Source organism: Aythya ferina, assembly GCF_964211825.1.
Source record: "Aythya ferina genome assembly, chromosome: 1".
In the NCBI taxonomy this organism is placed as follows: Eukaryota; Metazoa; Chordata; class Aves; order Anseriformes; family Anatidae; genus Aythya; species Aythya ferina.
This window is the reverse complement of record NC_140296.1, coordinates 63084227-63108355: the sequence shown is the minus strand read 5'-3', so window position 1 is coordinate 63108355 and position 24129 is coordinate 63084227. Positions and strand designations below refer to the sequence as shown.

The following is a 24129-nucleotide window of genomic DNA, read 5'->3' as shown; positions in this document are numbered from 1 at the left end:
GATTGGGTATCAGGGAAAGGTTCTTCACCGGGAGGGGTGGTGGAGCACTGGGACAGGCTCCCCAGGGCAGTGGTCACAGCACTGAGCCTGCCGGAGTTCAAGAAGTATTTGGACAATGTTCTCAGTCATATGGGCTGATTTTGGGGTGATCCTGTGTGGAGCCAGGAGTTGGACTCGATGATCCTTGTGGATCCCTTCCAGCTCAGGATATTCTAGGATTCTGTGCTCCCATCTCAGTTGTGCTCCGCTTTGAGCTGCGTTTTGCATGTTCCCTCAGCTATTGTTTTCAAGCTAGGCTTTTAAGCCTCGCAAGATGCAAAATGTTCTCAAGCAGAAATGTGCAAACTCCCAGACACATGGAAGACCTGATCTTAATTATAACTTCTAGAAAAACATTGCAGTGAAAATATTGCTGTTAATATAGCAGTATCAATAGCATAGCAGATGAGTTTCTAGGGAGGGGGAGGGAACAGAGGCGTTAAAACTTCAGCTGCAGCAACATATGGTTTAACTGAGAAGAGCAGCGAGATGCTCTCCATCCCGCAGTATTATTAGGCTGCATGGGAGACTAAGGCCCGTCACATTTGCTTACAGAAGCCAAAAATAGAGAAGTGAAAAGACTCCAATAACATCGCTGCAACAATATATTTTTTTTTCCTCCAGCAGCATTTCTCTCTCCTCTTCTTCCCACCAGAAGACTGTGGTGCTTGGCTCCACAGAGCAAGGCACTATGGCTTTCTTTACCAGCCACAAAAATAGCAGCTTATTTTCCTGAGAGAAGTATCTGAACAAGTACTGGAACTAAAGCAAAACAACCACACATCAACTTTAACAGCATGCCAATTGCCCGCTGTATTTACCATGTTATGCCACTGTCGTTCTTTCCAGAGCAGATTCTTTCTAGCAGTCCCTCAACGAAGTCAGAAAATATTAACATGAAGATTGTATTAATAAAGAACCGTAATTTCTTACAAGTCAAAACTCGACAAAATGGCCATAAACACAACAATTCATTAAATCCCTGATACTAGCAATAGTATCAGTTACGACACACACAGAGCTTTCAGACTGCACTTAAAATTCAATCAATTTACCAAAAAATTATCTGCAGCTAAGTTTCTCATTCCTAGTTCTGGTAGAGCTCCTTTCCTGGTCTACACCGTTCTCTTCTACAAGTCAAAAGAACACAAATGTACGTATTTTGAAAACTATGCCCCACTTTTTCCAGGCACAAAGAGTAGTATCAAGAGCATTTCAGTTTTGATTAATGGCCTGCAATTCAGTTGTCAAGTCAGGCATGGAGGTAAATGTCAATGAAAAAAATCTGCTATACTTTGGACCAGGAAACATAGTCCAGGACCTTTTTCACTAAACCTCATATGGCTCTTACATGGACTCAGTGAAAGAAAGCCAACAACAACCATAGCTAAAAGCTGAAATAAACATAGCCTAGTATGGGCAGGTTATCACAGGTAGTCCCATGTCTACATAAGCATGAAAACCCGCTCAGTTCCTGGTCTGCTTTCACTGCGTTCACTCTGAGCTGTGCAGTTCATGAGCTTCTCTTGTGGATCAACCACTCAACCTTTGATTTCCTGTTACATCAACAGAGAACACGCACGTATTAGTCTAAACCTAACACAACCCTAACACAAATATACAGAGGAAGAGTAGCAATTTTCCATCTTAATCCTTTAGATGACAGGACAACTCATTTCTTCTGACTTCATACTCCAGGCCCTGTTTGTTCTTCCATCACGGAAGTGTTGTTCATGAAAAAAACTTCTCAAAAATCTCCTAGCCTAGCTCAAAGCACTGAGAGGAGTACACCCAGGCCACTTGTAGCAGCGGTTTGTTTCACTGGAGATTTCATAAAGAGTACGCTAGAGACTGTGCAAGCTCTTAAACAGTCTAAACCTTCTCTGCAGAAATCAAATTGGGCATTTCCCTATCCTTATTCCATTAGATATGGACAGTAAGAAAATGAACCATGTGTAAGTGTTCACCTTCTTCCTTAATTCACAAAGACATCCAAGATCTCCACCATAAAAGTCAGAGTATGCATCCTCTCTCCATTCCAGTTTTCTCTTTTAGTCTAGATACACACTCATGATTTCCACAGAATTTGTATCGTGTCATTCTCTGACCATCCTGACATCTTTCTCTGGAATTTCTGCAAGGGTTTTTTTTGCATCTTTCTTTGCTGACCTCAAAAGAAGTGTTGCATCCTGGCAGAGACCTCACTTGCACATGAATAAAACGCTTACTCTGATAACTGCTTCCTTCTAAGCCACAGCAGAATAGGAATTGTTTTCTTCTGTACTAGCACCAGCATCATCAGCTCATTCAGGCTGAAAGAACCGCTTTTTTTTGCCTTTATTACAAAGGAGCCATATACTGCCTTGTAATTGTATAATAAATGCAAAACTGCATTTTAGTGGATTTCACCTTTCCGGTTTTGGATCATATTCCTAGCTAAAGAGGTTTGTATGAATGTCTGCAGATATTTTTTAATTTCCTAGGAGTTTTTTTTTTTTTTTTTAATTTAATAAAATCAAAAGAATATGAATTAATAAAGATCAATTGCTATCAGATGCAAAGGATTATCAAATTATGGCATTATATTCCATCTACATTAGTACCAAGGCAAAGACCGCTTCGTTCAGATATGAAAGTAACAATCTTCTGCCTGGATAAATACAATATGGTATAGGAAAAAAATAACTCTTAATCCTTGTCACTATATCCTAGCACTCACTGTATTTTTCTCCTGCTTATGGATCTCAGCAACAAAAACAGTATGATAAAGTGCCGAGGTACTTTGTGCTTGCTTCTCTGAGCAGCTTGTCTAGAGCAGGATTTTAAAACAGGAGGGAAGGTAGGTCAGGTTTCTGTGGGATGACTATTTTTTGCTAATCAATTACTTTCTGCAATTATTTCAATTCCTTATGACAAGCATCAGGACTCTTGAGTAAAAGCCTTCACTCTTTGCTGGATGCTACTAAACATTTGTTTTTGTGCTGACATCGCCCTCCTCCGAGTGAATATTTGGCTGCTGCTTTATTTGGGTTCCCCACTGTCATTGCACGCGATGCGACACCATTGCTCAAATCCTCAAAGCCATCGGTCCCCTCCTTAGTCCAGTTGGGCAGCCAGCAGGACAGTTTTCAAAATACCCCATGTTTTTCTCACCTTCTGTTCTTTCCGGCACCTCCTGCTTGTCTCGCACAAGCTGCATGATGTCTGACACCACGACCTGATGGTTCGTCTCTTCTTCTTTCTCCTCATTAGACTGATGGCCCGTCGCGAAACAGTTGCAGCTGCCAGATTCTTTGCACGGGACCAACCTCCAATACCAGTAGTCAGACATGAAAAGGCTGGGAGTTGATTTCTGCAATTGGAGAACAAACAGAAAATTGCTTGCAGCAAGAAGTGCCAAAAAAAAAAAAAAAAAACCACAAACAAACACCACAACCCTACCTACTTAAAAGGAAATCCTCAAACGTTTGACAGTCATGTACAGATTACTGGGACCTTTGATTTTATTTGAAGAAAACAAGAAATTGGAGGTTTGTAATAAGCATATGTGGTGTCACATTAGTGAATAATAGCTATCCGCGACATGTATCCAAATAAAAACCTCAAGAGACCCCCGTAGCTTCTCGAAGTGCTTACATTATAGGTCTGTGAGCCAATCAGACACACAAAAAACCAATATACAAAAATCAAAGTGCGTGTAATCTTAGTATCAATTGTATAAAGGCAAAAAATATAAACATCCCTTTGTATTTTCAGCAGAACAAGTCAGTATTTGTCTTTAAAACACCCCCTGGAACCCGATTTAACTAGGTGAAAGAACACAAACTGTCAAAAAAAGCAAAACAACGCAGGGATTATAACCGATGTAACGCTTCCCCCAGCACAGGGAACTGAAGCTACTGTCAGAAAAGTTACCAAACACATTAACTGGAGGCAGCCTTGACGCTGGCAGCGTGGCAGGAAGGAGCGATAGCGCAGCCCCGTGTGGTTTGGCTCCTGACCGAGCGCCCGGGGCTTTGGATGCTGCCCTTCCTGAGGAGGAGCGAGCGGCAGCAGCACCCCGAGCCTGGCCAGAGCTCATCACCAGCCCGATTCGTGCCCGCAGGTAAAGCAGGAGCTGCACCCAAACACCTGCAGCTTGCTAAATTTGCATCCACGGACGCCAGGGAGCCACCGTGTTCTTCCTCTCGTACACAAAGGGGGATCTCCCCTTCCTGAAGCTGCGTTATTTAGCAGCTGTTTTACCAGGAACTGCCCAAGGACCACGCAGCATCTCTGTCATCATCTTCTTACCAGCTCAAAGAAAGCCATTGCCCTTTACTCCTACCCGGTGGCACAGTAGCTACAATTTTCCCTTTTCCCGTTTTCTGAGGCTTTCAATTACCCGCGAAACATGAAATATTTCTCTTCTTAAAGCCACTTAGCAAAGTGTGAAGTTTTCTGGTCCTGAACTTCTTTTTCCCCCCCCCCTAGAAAGCGGGAATCTGCTCTGAAAGAGAACCAAATCTCCAAGCTGCAGTGGATTTTCCCCCACTCTATGAAAGGTGAACCGCAATGCATGTGGAGCTACGCTTCAGCCATCAGCAAATTACGAATAAAATCCTCATTTATTGCCTTTCCTTAAGGAACAGGAACTCCCGAAGATCGCCAGAAATAATTATACTGAAACATGCAGCGAGAGACACACATTTCTGACCTTAATTCTCGTTTAATTAGGTTTCCTGACCCACAAATTTTCCTTATTTTGATTTTTAAGAGCAGGAATGCGAACTTTTGGAGCCAACAGCTCAGGACCCGGTGACAGAGAGGGAACCCACTTGACTCGTGGCCCTTCAAGACTCCCCAGGGTTTTAATGGGATTTTATGAATGCCTTTTAAACTACTCGAGTTCTGCCCTTACAGATACTGTATTTCTACTCTTGCCCTTCCACATTTTGCTCAGAAAGAGGAGGGAAAGAGCAACAGCATCAAAACCCCGGCCATTCTCCCCTCTATCTCCAGGGCCTGCGGAATACCCTTCTGTGATTTTAAAAGAAAAAATCAATTTAAAGATTAATGTATTAATTCATTTGGAGCTTTACTGTGATCAACATTTCAACTGGGTACGAAGAAGTCCTTCAAGATAAACGTCCTCATTTTTTATTTAAAAGGCCTCCACGGAGCGTTAGAAATCATCACTGGACTTATGTAGGGAACGCCGGTTTCAAAGGATCTGCAAGGCTCTTTAGCAAGCACTAAACTGAGGCCTCTTCAAAGGAAGAAGAAAATCAGCCGCGTTTAATAAGAGAAATGCTTGCCTATTAATTCAATTTTTCAGCTTGCAGGCAACCATTGGAGGAAGGCTCACAAGTTTAAGTGGCAGTCCCTCAGCTGTCTTTCTTCCTCCTCTTGGGGCAGCCACACAAGAACATTTTACCCTTTGTTAGTTAACCCAGGAGCGGATTTTAAGAGCTCTGACAAAGGGGAGGAGCAGATAAACACACATCACATCATCCCTACAGCACCCTGCAGGTACGTGACAGGGTAATACCACATAAATTGTCAAATTCTGCTTCCATTTCCAGAGCTACAGGCTCCAAAAGACACCATGCTGCTCCCAGACCCTCACAGCAGAGCGTGAGGGCAAGGGAAGAGCTTCTTGCAAGCGTGACACGAAACGTGGACAAAGCTGCAACTTCCTCCCCGCCAGCTGCAGGCGTCCTCACGTGAACCATATCTCAAGTCCCTCAGAAGCCTGGCTGCGATACAAGAGGCATTTCCACTTCTGTCCATCACAGGAAAAAACAAAGGCCCTCGAGTTTAGTAAGATACCGGACCCGTGAAGCGTCTTGTTGTCCATTTTGTGCAAACTTCACGTCCGTGAAGGTGACAGACCTCCATTTCCAGTGAAAATCAGCCTCTGAGCAACGTTAACCTGAATGTGAGCAAAGCACCACCTTACGGGGTTTCTCGTTGCCTAGAGATCATTATTAGCAAACCCATTTTTTCCTCAGTCTTTAAAAACTCCCACCAAGCCACCTACGTTCCTGAAAACTGAGCTCTCAGAATTAGGCATCCACATCTCTTCTCCTCCTGCCCCCATGCTGCAAAGTTGCCGTCGCCACTCGTTGCTTGTCCCGTCCACTAGAAGCCAGCTAAGCACAGCGGCCTCAACACACGGCGTGATGCTTCGAGGCTCTGAAACACAACACAGAGCAACTGATGTCCCTCCAGAGCTGCTCTTCATCTGTATCTGTTTCCACTTGGCTCACATTTCCGAGATTTTTCCTCAAAACCCCAGGGAATGACAAGCTCTGCCTCATTTTTAAAATAAGCCTGACACACGAGAGATGCTGAGAGAGCTCCGCAGCACTTTGTGCAGGGTGAGGGGGCTGCGTGCTTCACCCCGTGTTTTAAACACCGACAAACCTCTCCTTGTGTGTGAGCTGTTCTCACAAGAAGCCTGAATTTCTGACCCACCAATGTGTTATTCCTGCAGGTGCAAAGCCACAACACATGCAAGACGCTGCCATCATCACGAAGCCACCCTGTTCAAAACCTTTCCTTTGACTCGGAGATGCCCACGGCCAAGCACGCAAACCCTATTTCCTCGGGTAGCTCAGCTGAAACAAACAAAATAGCTGCTACTTTCCATCCGTCAGTAAACACATGGCACGTTCTGTTTATTTTGCACTTATTTATCATGGAAACAAGCTCGGAAACATCAATGTTTGGGATGTCAAAGACCTCTCTCCGGACAAAGCTCCTGGGACAGCGCCTTTGGTCAGCGGCCACATCACGCAGCGCGCCCGCGCCCTCCCCGGCTCGGAGGCCAGTGGTCCCCGAGGGATGGCTTGGGGCACCTCGTCCCACGGACCCGCTGACAAACACGTACGAGGTGTCCATTTTCAAAGGGCTCATCACAGAACTGCTCCACGAGTCCCTTCTCGTCCTCCTCCTTCCCAACCCCTGCGTGGCAGAGGTCAAAAGCATTTTGCAATATCCCATAAAAAAAAAATCCCAAGCCCCGTAGCTCAGCCTTTTACTGTAACCCGCCTGGCTGAGGTTTGCCAAGTCTCCCCAAACCTCCCCTGCAAGACAAAGGAGCCCCTTTCGGAAAGGAGCGGCAGGCTTCCTTCGGAGCTATTTGGGATTGAATTTGCTGTTGAGTAACCATGCTGAATGCTTCCTAATGAAGTTCCTATAGATTTACCCAGCAGGGTAATTTGGTTAGAAATGGCAACTGTCGACAACTTTCATCTTGAAAGGGGCACTGAATTAAGAGTTTTAAGTAAGTGGACGTTTTAGGATGATTAAGCCGGTGGCTGTTTCGAAACCTCTGCAGAGCCCCAGCAGTGCACACAGGTGGTTACCTTCAGGACTGCCTTCACAGATATTTTGTCAGAAAACAAACAAATAAAGCTTGTCCACGCAACCTCTGGAACTACTTCTGCATAGCCTGGTCCTGAACCAGTGAAACTTGTCACTTCTGGAAGCTGCCTGAAACACACGAATTTCCGAGTTCAACAGCAAAAAGTCGCAGGGATGCTCCCCAATTTCCCTATAAGAAGAAGGGATAAGGGTAAAGAAGTGGGTTGTGTGCTTGCAGCCAGGCCTGGACCACAAGAAATTACCCGTGACACCAACAAGAGCTAGGGGAGCACTCAGCCCTCTACCCTGCAACTTTTATTCGGAGCGTGTTCAAGTTCCCTCCTGAATTGTGGTCCGAAACATTTTTTTGCCATTCCCTTCCTACCTGCGTGATCTTTTAAAGCAGATGTCCGTTTGCGTTTAATGTTTTATTCTTTGTTTTTCACCATGCTGACCAACCTGTGCCCAGTGAGCCCCCGTTAGCGGAGGTTCTGCTGGCTGCTCATTCTTCTGTAAGGCTTTCGGAGGGGGGTGGGGGGGTGGAAATTAATCTTTGAACACATCTCTCCTTCTGACTTTGGGATGGCAAACACTTCAGCCTCCTTCCTCTTGCCGGGACGAGGAGAAGCAGAAGTCGGGAGGAAAAACCCGAGCCCAGAGCCACCACAGGCACCAACAAGCAGCACACGCGGCTCCCCCCCCTCTGCCTCAGCCGCTGCGGGGGACGGGGGACCCCTGCCCGAGTGAAACATCTCCACTCCAGCTCCGGCTTTGTCCCCGCTTTCGGGATGCTCCCTACAAACCCCCGGGCACCCCTTCTGCTGGGAAACCCGGGGGTTGAAGCGGGACAGCCGCTGAGGCGCTGGCTCAGCATCCCGCAGCGCCCACCGCGCCCCTCAGCCCGTGTTATCCGCTTATTTCCACGCAGGTCCCCGCCTTTGTTTCGCTTCCTCTCCTCGCACCCCGAACCCTCGCCGCCACCAAAACCGAGGAGAGGAGAGAGGAGAAGAAGAGAAGAGAAGGGGCGATGCAGGGCGACCCCCCCGGGACAAGCCCCAGCCCCGCGGCCACCGCCACCGCCGCCGCCGCCCCCCACAAGATGGTGGCGGGCGGGCGGGCGGGAAGGGGGGTCCCCACTCACCTCAGCGCCCTGCCCCAGGACCCGGTGGCCGTGGCCGCTGCCGCCGGCGCTCCGGAGCTCGCCCGGGCGAGTGGGGGAGAAGAAGGGAGAGGAGGCAGAGCCGGGAGGGAAGGAGGGAGAGAGAAAAGGAGGGAGAGAGGGAGGCGCCGCGGGGCCCCGCCCGCGGCCGGGTGGGTAGCGGGGGGCCGGCGGCTGCCTTTTGTCAGCGCCCCGCCGTGCCGGCTGCCGAGGGCCGCCCTTTGTCCGCCTCCTGCCCGCCGGCCGGAGGAAATTTATTTCCCCCCGGGCACCTGCAGCGCTCGGCTGCCTCCTTCCCTCGGCCCTCAAGCTGAGGGGGGCCGGGGAGGGAGCCCTTGAGGGCACCCGAGGGAGGGGAGCCGCTTCCCGCCCGCCGCCCGCGGCTTTTGGGGCTGAGGCGCCCGCTCCCGCCGGGTCCTTTTTTTGGGATTTTTTGGGGAAAGGGGGGACGAGAAGTTTCTCCTGGGGGCATTGAGTGGAGGTGCGGGGGCACCCTCAGCGAGGAGGTGCCGGATTTGGGGCGCTCACAGCCGGCCCCGTGAGGTGAGAGGCTGTGGGGGACAGAGGAGACGTCACTTCTGTGGTCCCCTGTGCTGGTTGTGTCGCACACCACAGCCTTAGGGACTGATTTAGGGTCTCAAGGATTGGGTCAGACAAGAAGACCGAGTGCTTTTTGATTTAGTGGGATTTCTGCAGAAGGCTTTGCTCGGAAGAAGGTCCAGTGGTAGGGGCTAGTAGTATGAGAACTTGTGGAGGAAATTTATTTCATTATGAACAGCCTTTCTTTTGTTTCCTCTCAAATATTGTTTGCTCTGCATTAAATAAAATATCAGTATAACATCAGCTTTGAATAAGGATGCTATATTCCATATATACTCTTGGGTCTGGCCGTGCCAAGAAGCTGGGGTGCGTGTCATCAGGGAAACTTTCAAGCAAATGTCAAGAACAGGTGACATTTAGCAGTTCCGAAGACATTAATAAAGTCAGCCACTGAAGCAAACCTGTGCTCCTACATTACGACAGCTGAAGGTGAAAGTGGGTTAAGATATCCATCCTAAATAAAAGGAGCAGCTTGGGACTCCCAAGGGCTGCAAAACAATCAAGTCTTATGGCTCGGGCAAAAACTGTACAACCGAGCTGCTTCTTCAAATGCAGTACGTTGTGTTTCTCATGCCCTGGCAATGCGAAAGGGCTATCAATAAGCACCATCAATAAGGTTTTGCTGATTTTCTTAAACTTATCAGCTCAAACAAAAGCTGGGATGAGAAAGTCCAGAAGGACGTAATAATGCTGTGGTGCTGGACATGCTGTTGCAGACACTGCAGGTGATGAAGGGACAAACTCAGCAAGATCTTCAAAGCCAAAGCTGTGCTTTGGGAATGAGGATGGGGAAGATAGATGACTGTTTTCAGTGGAGGGGCTTTGGCTTGGGCATTAGCTTCTCCTGGCTTAGTGCCCGATGCCAAATTTATCCAGAACAGCATGAGATACAGGTTTACTTGGTTTACTTTAAATTGTAAACCAGGAGGAGATATACCGAGGTGTATGAATGTGGAATTGCTGCTACATGCCCTGTGCTGTGACTCGACACATGCGTGCTTCAGGAGAGAGAAGAATCAACCGAGATGCTACAGGAAGATGTTCTCTTAATACGAGCTGTTTCTGCCAGCTACGATGTCTGGGCTGGCTGCAAAATGACAACAGGTTGGTTGTCAGGAAGAGGTTATGTGAATTGTGTCACCACGTATCTGAAGGCTTTCTTTATTATAGGAGCTAGGTCCTGTATGGGATCAGCAGCTTTAAACACTTAGTAATCTGATGAGAAAAATATCCAGAAAAATAGGCTTCGAAGCTTTTAGTTATTTAGAAAAGTTCTTCAAGCTCTGTTAGGAAGATTTTTGAAACCTGCTGAAAATAAAATAGCCATAATTGTCCAAAGAGAAAAGGGAACTCAAAATATTTTTAAAATAGACTGATAATAATTCTCTTTTTTATAGTAAAGGCAATGCATAGTGAATGATGGAGAATGAATTTGATTTAAGGAGAGGCAGTTTGAAAAGAGAATTGTAGCGATAGAGACATGTACAGCACAGCACTGGGCTGAATGATTTATTTGTGATAATACCACCGAAGTGCGACTGAAGTGGGACAAGATGGAGAGCCGACTGTAGAGAATCCCGTCGGTAGGCTGCAAAAATTCCACGTTTGTGCAAAATGTGAGCAAAATGTGTTCCCAAAAAACCTCGCCTGTCTTCTTGCTGCACTGCAAACGTTAACAAACATGACTCACAGGCTCAGGGGACACCGCACAATCACGCGCTGCTTTCTGATGGTTTAAAGCATCTCTAGAAATTCCTCCTCCTCTGCTATGAAATATTTACCTTAATAAAAATCCGAAGAACTCACTGAAAATAACAGCAGTTTCTCCATAAATAATAGAAAAAGTCCTGTTTTCAGGCATATTCTGTGGCTGAAAACTTGAGCTGGATGACGTAGAATAACCAGAGTAGCCTACAGGTCTCCTTTTAGGCTGTAGTAAGTGAGATTTTATCAAGGGGCAGGGCTGAAGGTTCGGCTGGACGATCCTTTTGTGTCACTGAGATGCTCTGGTGCCAACCGGAGTTCTTGGTGAAACCCAGGACTGCTGCCATAAGAAATGGGATTGCACTGAAAGGAGCTGGTTTGTGGAGGAACCCAATGCACAGGTCACTCAGATGTGCACAATGAGTGGGACAAAATCTAATTAGCTACAAGGAAAAAGGAAATGTGCACGCCAACTGCTCTTTGATGCCCTTCCTGGACTGGTTTAGATCAAAAAGCAGCGCACGTGCTTGGGCTTTGCAAAACAGATGGTGAAAGGGGAGACTTTTTACCTGGCCCTGGAGCAAAACTGAAATCCTCATTCAAATTCAGCTTGGTTAGGCTCCCAGCTGGAGACACGGGCTCCCAGCTCGCTGCTGTACCAGCTAGGAAGGCGGGCACTGGCAATAGCAAAGATACGCTTCAATATTGTAGGGTGTAAGAGAAATGAGTAAACCAGGAAGAAAACTACCAATTTCCAGGGAATTAGCTGAAACGGGGGAATCCCGTGGTTGGACCCATGTATTGGAAAGCCCTAGGAAATCCGTAGCAACAGGAGCAGGGACCAAGGGAAACCCTGGACCCCTCACCATAGCTAATGCAGGGGAAGTCTCTTGCTTTCCCCTTGCTCCGCGATCCCAGTGCCCCGTGCACGGCACAAAGTGGCTCCCCACAGGCACAGGCAAGCACCTCCTCTGCCTCGATCCTGCAAATAGGTGAGATTTCTAGCAAGATCACACTGGAAGTGGCCGTGGAAAATCTGCCCTGTTGTTTTCCTCGGGGGCTGGCACAGTATCAGACTCTTCCAGCTTCTGGTGCCTGTGAAGCATCTGTGACGTGCGGAGCAAATGATTCCCTTTCCTCTCCTCCCTTCCTTCCTTTCAGGGTTACAGGAGTCAGGCCAGGCCCCTCGTTAGCCGTCCCACATCCATGAAAGGTGCTGGGCGGACTGGGAGATCTGTCTGTAAGCTGGCACCTTGAGTACATCTGAAGGCAAGCGAGAAAATTCCCAGCCTGGAGTCCTGTGACGCTAAAGATGCTTAGGGCCTTCAAACCCCTCCTGCCTCAGGCTGCAATGTCCACACCTCGGCATCTAAATAAGATTATTCCTAATCTGTGTATTGAGGACACGGCTGCAAACAACAAACGTCACGTGGGAGGATGGGGTTGCAAGCCTGGCTTGTGCAGGAGCCCCAAATCCTGCATTTGCCATTTGCGTTGTGAACATTGCGTGTGTCTATTTCTGTGGTCTCAGTGACAGAAGTTATTGAGATATTTGTCTTTTTTTTTTTTCTTCTTGGACATGGATGTGAGACATCCCATGCTGTGTATTTTTTCTCTCCCTCCTAGTTAATATTTTTCCTGGCTTTCCCAAGAGTTTAAAAAATAACTGGAATCCTTAACGGAGTTCACTGCGCTTGCATTCAGTACCGTTGCTTATATTTGGACAGTAAATACGCTTTTAATGTCTAACAAACAAATGAAATACCTACTGAAGGACTTTGGCTGGAAGTTGTGGTCGCCAATCTGCAGTTGTTATTAGTGTGTCATCCAACAGAGAGTCTTCTGCTGGCTCTGTGGGGAGCTCAGGCACCTGCATGGGACTGGACACACGGTGTGCTCTGGGCTGCGATGGGCCAGGAAGGGATGTCAAAGCTCTCTTCTGTGGGAAATGCAAACTGTGGGTCAGAGTTTGGGACTGTGCACCATGAAATGCCTGAAACAAGGACTGATAGTCAAGGAAAGAAGTTGCTAAGACTGGACAAAAGCATGGAATTTCTTTAGGAATGCTGGTAAAGAACAGCAGGTTAGTTTTGACAGCATCCAGTGTGGTGGTAGGGAATAAATTGGATTTGCAGCCCTGAGCCCTATTAGAAGAGCGGTGTAACACGACAGAAAGATGAAATGTCCGTGAAATAGTCATGTAAAAGACAAGTTGCAGGCAAATGGTCAAATGGCCAGCCACCAGACTGACAGGTCAACCCATGTGAGAAGTTGAGTGACCTCTGTGTATCAGAAATTTATTTTCAGGCTACTGTAGTATTTCCTCAACTCCCAAGCCAACACATTTTAATATAGCATCTGTAGTGTCCACACACAGACGATGAGAAGACAGGGGAGAGACAAGAGTGTCACAGCATTTGTGGTGCCTGGCAGCAGCTGCGTGGGTTTCTGCCCAAAGTCAGCGCAACTCCAACCATGCTGCCTGGGCTCAATACATGGATATAAAATTGTTATGATAAATCAGAATTGTGAAGTGCGAAAAGTAAGGGGAATGTAAATCTTCACAAAACAAAGCAGTTATAAAGTTAATGGGGTGGTTAGATATTAACCTTATGAAAAACAAGAATACCTTCTAAAAAAAACAATCATTTATTGCTGTACAATAGCAGCAGCTCTTAAACAATGAGTAAGGGAGGAGATTTCGTGGATGAGCAGATTAGTTGCCAGTAAAATTAAGATATTCTCACAGCTTTCCTGTCTTATAATGTTCATACATATTTGGAAATAAAGAATGGGCAGATGGTTCTCATGAGATACATCTGGAAATAACAGATACCAAAGCTGAGTGTGCGGGTATTATTCGGATAGGCTAAGGAGAGTGACACGTTGCCAAAAGTTTTGCTGAAGGATACCACCATCATCAATGCAGAACAAGAACAGCACGAGGGAAATGTATCGTTCAGGTATGGGCAGGAATTTCCATGGGTGTGTGGGAGAATTTAAATACCCATTCCCTTTCCACATTGCCAAAATTCTAGGATATGGGTAGTTTGTGGTAAATTCAACAGATTTAAAATCCCTTTTTCCCAATACTTCAAAATTACAACTTTTAATAACAAAAACAATTGAAAAAGTCCCATCAGTTCACAGATCCTCTTGAAGGTGTGGGGAGCTGGGGTCAGCCTCTTCTCAGAGGTAACCAGTGACAGGACCAGAGGGAATGGCCTCAGGTTGCACCAGGGGAGGTTCAGGTTGGCAATGAGGAGACATTTCTGCTCAGAAAGAGCAGTCAGGCACTGGGACGGGTTGCCCAGGAAGGTGGTGGGGTCACCGTCCCTGGGGGTGTGCAAGGAGAGGTTGGGCCTGGTGCTTGGGGACATGGCTTGGTGGGTGACAGTGGTGGTAGGGGGGTGATTGGAGCAGGTGATCTTGGCGGGCTCTTCCAACCCTAATGGTTCTGTGATTCTATGAACTAACGTATATGGACACAGGGGGAAAGGGTTCATTTCCAAAACATGCACAATTTCAGCAGAGAAAAGGCTGGATGAGGTTGAGTCTGAACGTGCTCAGAGACCTGAGAAAGCAACGGGGATGGATGAGGAGGAAGAGAAGAGAGCGACTACATCCAACGTGGGATTCCCATGGGAAAGAGCCCTCTCACAAAGCACTCCCCAGCTGGTATCTCCCCCAGCGAGGATCCAACACGGGGCTTGTAACAGGGGTTCATCGTGCTGGAGGGACTGTGAAGAGAAAGAGAGAGGGAGGCACAGAAAGGAGCCTCTCTCTGTCCTCTCTCTCATGGTGTGGGTATAGCCAGGTATTTTTGGACCTGAATGCTCCTCTGAGCATTTTACCAGTGTGTATACATTGTAACCGTAGTTAAACTGTGTCAGGATGGAGGGAAGTTTGAATGAACATACCTGTAAATGTAGATTTGTAAACGTATGCCCCAAAACTAAGAAATGAAAGAATATTCCTAGCCACATTTCATACTGTATATTTTGGACCCTGTAATTTGAAAGTTCAGGAAGTACACGGCATTTCCCATCAACCTACAAAGTCCAGGGCTTTGGAGCAAGGTGGATTCCAAATCCTCTGCTTTGGGACCTCCTGAGAGGTCGGAGGGAAGCCAGAATGACTGCATTGCCATACAATCTACAACGGAGGGATCTTCAGCTATTTTTTGCAGCTGGACTGGTTCCCTTCAGTACAATGACACAAAAACCCCTGGTGCAGTCATTTTACAAACCACAGCCTAAGTTTTCAAGATGCTTCTGCTCTTTTAGGCTAAACTGCTACATATTTTGGACTTTCTAAGTTGAGCCACTTTAAAAGCTGGTGAATCCCAATAGTTACTGAGCTGCATCACTGCATCAGGGTTAAGCTTTGGTCTTGTGCCTGAAGTCCCTGACAAGACAAACTTTCTCTTTCTGACCTCTAATTTTATCAGAATAAGAGACCACAATGCCAATTCATCGCTGGGAATACAGTTAGAATTCAACCTAATTAATACTGACAACTCTCTCTAACTATGCAATTTATAATCACCTTAGAAGCAAGCTGCTCAGCATTTCCTGGAAGAATATTCCTGCTCCTGGGTTGGAAGCATTTTCTGAAATGAAAGTCAGCATAGCGCTTGATGCTGTTAAATAGATCCAGCACTTTTTTTTTTTATTATTATTTTTTTTTCCCCTTCTTTTCTAAAGCTCTGTATTTTTTAGATTGCAAGATCACTTTAGCTTTCAGATCTGGCAGTGGTTTTGACATTAACATTTCAGTGTCAAGCATCTTTACAAAGCACATTTAAAATCTCAAGGTGAGTGTTGATGGGCTTTTTGAACAACAATTAGCATTGCTTCCCTCATTAGGGACGAGAAGCATATTCTGTTTTTCAGCCATTAAGTAAGGAAACTGGATGCTAACAGCTCTTCCTGGTGTAATCTGAACAGTGAGCCTGTGAACCTTAAAGGACACTGCATCCTAAGTATTTCTAAAAGCTTAATGCGCCAGGAGGTTTCTTAACTGAAATGAATAATAGAAAACAACAACAAACCTTTGGGTGGTTGAAAATTTAATGCTAGTCCTATTTGTCTCCTTTAACTGAAAAATAAAGACTTAAATTATTAAAAGTCACCATTATTATTTCACTGCAGACTCATCAGTTAAAAAAAGAACTGCAACACTGTAATTTTCAGATAAAACACATCCAAACATACGTGGGGGACATTAGGCAGCTTATTCTGTACAAAGACAGGAGTTAATGGCTGTTTTTGTTCTTATCCCTATCTCACCATTTCACAGTGCAAATGAAACCTATGAATGGACATGATTTTTGCTTTAGCATTTGAACGAAATTAAAATGAAAGGACCTGTAAGTATACTTAATGGAAACACACAACAACAAGGCTTTATTGGAATGCTCAAAAACGATTTTTAACTTTCAGTCGAGCGCCAGCTGAGGAAAATCAGAATATGCATAAAGCAAAACCATGAAATTTCAGTCTGTCTCTAACCTATTTCACTTCATATAAAAAGTAACCCATTGAAACATTTTATTGAGCAGTGTTGCATATATTGCAGGAAAAAAAAGGTAGGCTTGTAGAATAGAAGAAACAGTTTTAAAGTAATTTACAATGTAACTTACTAAAAGTGCATAATTTAAAGAGCTGAAGGAAAACATGGTATTCAATTTAGAATTAATACTGTTTAGAGAGCACTTTCTGATCTTTTTCCTTTAAACAATTAAATATTTTTATATGCAAAATAGAAAGTTGGCTACTTTTGAGGTAGTTTGTTCCTCTTGCTACTTGTTCGTCCTGAAATCCATATGCATCACGTTCTCTTTTCCATTTAGTACTTTTTATCTAGTTGCAATTTGTACATTTTTTCTTCATTACATGAAGAAAGGGAAAAACACCTTCCATATTTACCTTTCTACCTTACCTAGAAGCTCACTCAGTAGAAAAATAAATAAATAAATTCTTGATGAACAGAAGGGAGATGGGTAAATGTGCTTGCATTACTCAAGAAAAGATTCATATATGTGCAAAATCATTACTCTAAAATCTTTATTATGGGAATTGAGAAAGCAATATACAAACATTGTGCCTAAGCACCAGGAAAGAGAGAGGCACCTAACCCAGTGCTCTGAACCACTTTGTGGAAGCACTCTAGGATAGCTTCAGCCTGACTGTGTGAATACATTTGTTGGCATAATCTGTAATGGTTTCAAAAGTACAGGCACTCTCCCATTATACTGTACCACCAACCAAAAGAAAATTATGTTTTCTGTGCAGTCAGTCTATTTGGTGAGAACACTGCTACCAACTTGGATGGCAAAGCAGATTGCTTTTGCCTTTAATTCGTTTTCCTTAAACTGCCAACACTGTAAGAGAAAGGTGAACTAGCTCTGGGCACCCAGGACAGCAGAACTGTAAGGTAATGAAGACCTCCTCACATGCAGCTTACGAGCTTAGATTGTGAAGAGCTTCAGCACCTACCCAATCTCTGTGGCAGGAGCAAAGCTCTCCTAGACTGAGTAGTACCTGGTACCTGGTAGTAGTCTCCTGGTACTGAGTTGTGCTACCTTTGCAACTCCCCCCTCACACCTTCTGGTTCATCTTCTGGTCTTCTCTGACTGGCTACGGGTAGTCTCTGAAAATAAATGTGACTGCAAGCATATTCAATAACAGAGTCAGACGCTCAGTCCATTTTCTGTTCTCTACTTACGTTTTATTACAGACTAATATGAAATCATTTCATATTCATACTTGAATTGTTTTAATTACTCGTGAGCAAACTTAAACCAGTCTTGAATGTTTATATTTATTGCAAGCAGATCCATGTCTCCTGCTTATATATTCTACATAAGGATCCAAAATGTGACTGAATATAAACAAGTTATATTTGGTTATCTACAGAAATTAAAGTTAAAAATAGCACTGAAAAGAAACTTTACAGTAATGTATTCACACACTGACTCTTCAAAGCAAATAAATGAAGTGGTATTGGATAATCTAAACATTAGATTTGAAGGCTGATTTATTTTCAAATAAATGCACCTATAATTGTACAATTAAAAACGAGTGTCGGTATTTGGTGCTGATGACTACAGACATCTTAAATGTTTAATGCACAGAAAACTACCCCCCAGCCCCCATACAGCACTTTCGCAGATTCTACTTTACATTAGATCATGAAAGGACATTTAAAATGCAGCGTGTACATCGCACAGAATTTGCCAGAGACAACGCATATTAAAATTCTGTGAATTTTCATAAGGTAAAAAATTAAAGCTATATAAACTGATTTTTTTAGATTATTCTGCAAAGTAGAATCACGTACTTTTTCACTTTCATAATACTTTCACAAATTTCCATTAAAGCTTTTTTTAACAGAGACAGTAGCATGAGCACAACGATCCCACTGGCTTCCAAAAAGAAAAGTAGTGCAGTTGGCTCAATTAAGCTATTTTTAACTTTTATATTTGCAAGCCAGTTGGGACTAGACAGGCTAATGCAAGCAAGAAAGTAAACTGTAAGCTTTTATATTAAGTGGCTGAACAAACAATTATTGTACATTGTAAAATAAAAAAGATCCATGTCTTTTGCCACAAGCCACTGCAGAAAATATATGGACTTCAGTGGCTGGAAAGCTTGAAATACTTTCTAAGTCTTCACATACATTTGGTTAGCGCTTACCAGTTTCAAGACATTTATAGAAGCAGTTATGGAGACATTATGCTGTTAAAGCTGCAACAATTTAAACAAGGCGAGTTAGGAAGTTATATAGATTTTTATACTTTTCCCCCTTAATTCTTATAATATATAAAAATCTGTCTCCTCTCAGTGCCCCATCCATAATAAAACATTCGAATTCATTTTGATCTAACTTCTACTTTTTCATCTTTGAACTTTATGATCCATTTACAGCGAAACTCCAAGTTACCACCTGCTGCAGTGGTCTAGTTTGCATGGCAAGAGTAACAGGGACTGAAGCAAAAACATAGCAAGAGAAACCGAGTTGATGTCATTTGGTTTTTCCATTGAACGGTCTATTTTAACAAACAGTACCAACTTTTAAAGGTAAAAGTATTGCTAAATCAAAGCAGAAACTTCCACTGAAATTCAAGCATTCTTCCTCCTCCAAAAAATGAACATGGTCGGCTAAATATTCCCAAGCACTTATGTAGGTGTTTCGGCTGAATAACATTGACAATAATTTCTAAGTGCTGGTTTACATGAAGTTTGCAATGAACTGCTTTGTTAGTAGGCAGAACAGGAATGCAGCATTTTCGAAAGCATCAAGCAAAAATCTCCTTATTTAAGGCTAAAAGATGGAACTCAGTAAGTAAAAAAGCAGGAGGCTTTATAGAATAGAAAAGCTAGCAGTAATAGCACAGCACAGAAAGTATATCACTCTACTTGCTGCAATCACAAATCCCAGCAAAACATGAATGGTTTAGGTGACACTGACAGAGCAACAGACCTATATTTCTAATTTAACATTCATTAGAATTTTAACATTCAGCCACAACTCCACTCTAAGCTAAATTTAAGTGGCCCAAACTCATAAGTATAAAAAAAGCCTTCAAAACATATACTTAAAAAAAATAGAAATGGTGTGTTAACAAATGTATGCGTAAAACAGATTTATAAATAGCTACAGTATGAAAAATATTTCAGTGCAAAGGCAATTTTAAGATTTCTAAAAAATACATTACAAATAATTTGTTAACTACACACAAGAAATTTGTCACTGCTACCGGTATAAAATTTATACCCATATTAACTTTTTTTTTAAAAATATATACACCAGTGTTTTATGTAGGGGACGGTTTGAACTGACCAACATTCAAGTATGCAATGGCGTATATATGTACACACACCCACACCCACATACATATGTATGTATTTCAAAATGTTTCTGCGATGAGGACATTCTTTGAAACTTAAAAGTGCTACATGTTAAATGTTAAAGATACCTTCATTTGTGGTGCTCACCATTAGCCTTTTTTAATCCTCTTTCCGTATCTTTGGTATAATGAAAATTTCACAACTCACTTTACAATCTGTTTGTCCCAGGGCATTTTCAATATTTCATTGTTGAACTGGAAAGTCACTCAGAGTAGTGTGAGGAGCACTTCCTAGTAAGTTGATGGATCTTTTATTAAAAAGTAAATTGTTGAGTAAATTATTTTGTCTCAACTTTTTCTTTTTTAAATGCAAATAGGGGAAATATTTTTTATCCACCAGCCTTGTCCATTAAACAGACAACTAACAACAAATTTTTTGTTTTCACATTGCAATACATTTTTAGCTAATATCCTCCCAGAATTATTTAATGACCGTGGTTATTAACCAGTTATAAACATCAGGCTAAACTAGACTGAAATCAGATTACTCCTTCAGGTAGTTTTGCACCCCAAAATAAAACACTGGACTAAAGAAACAAGACGAGAACACAGCTAATAGTTGAATTAGTGCAAGGTAACATATATGTAGCAGAGAAAACAGGTACAAGTTGGCTGTCGTACTTGAAGTATTTCAAACAGAATCTTTGTGGTCCAACTAAATTCTATCACAAGTGTGTTTCAATGTTAGTAATAGCCGTGTGCCACCTACTGGTTTGCTTGCAAAAGGTAACGGCTGGGTACTACTTGCTTTGTAATGTATCTACTGAACCAATCAGCTTGTATTCAACCACATAATTAGAAAAAAAATTAAAAATAAAAACAACCAAAAATTAAAAGGATGCATCCAGATAGTAAAATATGCTTATTTGGAAAAATAGCCTTTTTTAAGAAAGAAAAAAAAGACAAAAAAAAGCTCAATATATAATATTTCCTACTATGCATACTTTAAATTTACAGAGAGGTAAAAAGTAGGAATACTGGTTACCTGCATCTCTGACAAATTCACAAGGACATTTGAGGCAAAATGCTTACATTCAGTTTTTGAGTAGATAGCAACATTGGTATCTACCTATTGAACAGCCAACTTGACTTCAGATAGCGTGCACATACAGTACACAAGGATTGTTATGCCTATCTTTCTACAGGGGGAAACTAACTGAAAACCATACATAGCCCTGATTTGGCCACTTACAAGGAAGTGAACATTAGAGAGTGTTTCTTGAAAGCAGATTTGCACAGAGGAAACACCAGTTTGTTCTATAGAAAGAGCAAAGAAAGAAAAAGGACAGAGGAAAATCAGAAACAGCACTTATTAAATATGCTTTAGGAGACTTTCATTGGAGATAACTGAGGTCATCGTTTCTGGCTGAAAATTAAAACTGTTGATCTCAAAATGTAGGTCACTGACTGAAACTATACACTTCAAGTAACAAAGAAAATGACTAAAGATGACAGAAGCAATAAATGCACAGAAGTCTTGACACAGGATGAAGAGAAATTTTAGTGCTACCAGTCTCACAGTACCAGACTGTGCAGATTGTTCATTGCTCCAGTAGTTCAAAACATAAAAAGAGGCCTATCGGCCTGGAAGGTTTCGTACTTCCAGCTCTTGATCCTGTTTGTCTGAACATTACCTCAGACAGCAAAAGCCACGTATAGTTTAATATGTGACATGTTTGTTTCCTGAAAAAAGAAATAAACAAAGGTACAGTTTTTAAAGGCTTGAGTTGGTGTTCTGTCATACAGATGTTTCCAAACCTGACCCACTGTAGTGGTAGCCTGCACTGGAACGACAATGCTTATTTGAATAGCCAAAGACAGATGGAAGTACTGAATAATCAATGCCTCTCCAGTGCGTAAACATCATTTTTTTAGAATGAGAATTAGACCTTCTTGCTGGGGAACTGCTGCAGTCATTGCTCCTATATCTTGGGCTTTTCAGACAGGCAAGAGGTGTGAATTCCGAGATGTGGTCCCGGCAGTGCCTTGATGCATTCTGTAAAGGAAAAAAAGCCAAATACACAGTAAAGAGATGACTTCGGAGCTAGGTCTAAACTTGCGTTCTTTATGTCCTTGGTATATTAATGCCTTTCGCTAAATTACCACTTTGGCTATTTGCTTCATGTGAAGGTAAAATCCCTCTTTCAGCACGATTAGTTTTATATTAAGACCTGAAGAACTAGGCATAATTTTACATATAATCTCTAAATTCGACAATGGGCTCTCCAGAGAACAGATGATGACAGAGAGGACTGCTTCCATGTTGACTTTTTTTTTTTTTTTTTTTTTTTTTAAATCAGGTTTGTATTTCCTTCTGCAGTCTCTTTTGGTACATCTTATCTCAGAACTTTTTTAGTCAGGAATTGTTAGGGGGAATTTCAAGACAGAAAAGGTTCAATACTTTGTCCTGTATTTCCAAAGAGAGGGAATTCTTTACAGTTGGTTAGTGCTAATACAGGGACATTCCAAAAGACTCATTCACTTGCTTTGTACTTCTAAGTAATACCAGATTTTGGACTTGCTTAGGTTTACATGTAGCATGAGGTACATGCAGGCAGTTTATACCACACATCATAGCACCTGGTCTCATAACTTGGTCTAATTGTCCATTCAAATTTATCTGTACCACATGATCACCCCACAATGGCAGAATTGGCACCTCAACTCAGGAAATACTCAGGACTATGCTAATAGCAGGGTTACATGACAAGAAGCTGGAACGTGTGAACAGACTGAAAAATAATCGGCACAGCACTGTCCCCAGTGAGTTTATCTACTGTCCTCATTAAACGCTGTGTATAATTTCCAGGCATAGGGATATGGAGGTTATATGACAATATTTAAGATAATAATGTATTCTCAGCATGATTCAGACCTGTGTTATCAATCACCCTCTCCATGAATACTGTATCAACTAGCTAATACTCCACTCTTAATCACTGCCTTCCCTCTTTCCCTGTTAACATTAACACGGTAGCAGAAGGTAGAAAATCCCAAAATAAATATTAATAACGTAGTTTAAGGAAGTTTGCCTACTTTCAATGCCAATCAAAGGCTTGAAATGCTACTCTTACATAACCAAGAGCATGTAGAAAGCTTTCTAATGACAGTCACTCTTGGAATAGAGTCAGCAAACTCTACCAAAATACTCACTAACAGTGAGGCCTCGATTCTTTTAAACACACATATAGATCAAATACCAACATTAGTATAGAAAAAAATAGGTAATTGGGTAACAGATCAGCAGACTTTATTTTGGAAATGTCAGAGGGAGTAGTCATAGGCTGTGTAACTTATTTTTCCTATTGTTCCAGCTATAAAATAAAACATTTTAGTTACTGCGTTTCTACAAATAAAATGCTATTTTTTCTATGCATAAAATGTTGGGTTCCAAGGCAAAATATTTCAGTCTGCCATGCCTGACTTAGGGTCCTACTCACAAGTAACTTACTTCCTCTTATATAGTTATCTTCCTGCTTTACTGTCCACATTTGTTCTATACGTTTATCCAAAAACACGAGAGATGACAGATAAACTGCTAATGAGAGATTTACTTCTGACTTCATGTATTCTACACCACGGCATGATGTGAGTACACTCTGCAATAATAACTGCAGTTCTTACCAAACAGATGTTAGGCAATACCTATACGTGACACAATGTATGAATAGGACTTTAATATGGGTGTATTGATTCATGCAGACATGTTGTTCTGCCTTACATGGGTGCCTGGGACAAAAAGAGCTTACCTGTATCGTGGAATATCTTTTGCAAAAACTAGTCTCTCCAAGTAAAACGTAATGATTTTGTATCGTATTGATAAATTAACATCAAAAACTCTGGAGGAAACAGTTGATTTGTAAATAGCACAGAAAGAAATCAATCCAAACTGGCAACACGTACAGTACTGTTACCTAGCTTTGATCTAATTATGTCTCGGAAGCTGAAAGAGTTCCTTCAAGAAGTGGCCCATCGCTGTTCACCAGTGCATTTAGGGCTGCTCTATGTCTCATACTCTTCTGCAAGGATGAGGAAAAACAGTGAGACTCTTGCTGAATACAGGAGAGAAATGTGAATGAATGGTGCCATTTGGTACATTTATAACTACTGTAGCAAGGTCCTGTAAAGTGACATATTTTCTGATAGATCTAAAAAGGAAAGGTTATCAGACTAAAACAAGGCTTCTGTTTCTTGCTCCTGAGGTTAATCCTTTGAGACACACTGAGAATGTTTTAATTCCATTTTGAACTCTTAAAAATGCTTAATTACTCTCAAAAGCATTTAAACTGTACCATGACTAAGTACCATGGGCTGTGTGTCCTCCCCGCTGACAATAACCTGCACTGAATGAAGGAGCTCTCCT

General features: G+C 42.8%; 2 protein-coding genes across 10 annotated transcripts in view; both read right to left on the bottom strand.

Annotated features, from left to right (window-relative positions):
• The window catches only part of MCF2L (MCF.2 cell line derived transforming sequence like), a 153645-nt gene extending 144988 nt beyond the window's left edge, over nucleotides 1-8657 (bottom strand). For 2 of the 6 annotated variants that reach the window (XM_084532136.1, XM_084532143.1), the window contains exons 1-2: nucleotides 8531-8657; nucleotides 3193-3391 (exon numbers count right to left, since the gene is read on the bottom strand). In XM_084532136.1, coding sequence (XP_084388262.1) covers nucleotides 3193-3370 — 178 coding nt within the window. In that variant the 5' untranslated portion in view covers nucleotides 3371-3391; nucleotides 8531-8657. The remainder of the gene's footprint in view (nucleotides 1-3192; nucleotides 3392-8530) is intronic. The other 4 variants (XM_084532145.1, XM_084532147.1, XM_084532149.1 and 1 more) reach the window with 3 other exon arrangements.
• An 8905-nt stretch (nucleotides 8658-17562) lies between these two features.
• Nucleotides 17563-24129, bottom strand: part of ATP11A (ATPase phospholipid transporting 11A) — a 124033-nt gene continuing 117466 nt past the window's right edge. Inside the window, exons 29-30 of one of the 4 annotated variants that reach the window (XM_084505587.1) lie at nucleotides 23670-23785; nucleotides 21623-21762 (exon numbers count right to left, since the gene is read on the bottom strand). In XM_084505587.1, coding sequence (XP_084361713.1) covers nucleotides 23696-23785 — 90 coding nt within the window. In that variant the 3' untranslated portion in view covers nucleotides 21623-21762; nucleotides 23670-23695. Of the gene's footprint in view, nucleotides 21763-23669; nucleotides 23786-24129 lie in introns of all 4 variants that reach the window. The other 3 variants (XM_084505588.1, XM_084505586.1, XM_084505589.1) reach the window with 3 other exon arrangements.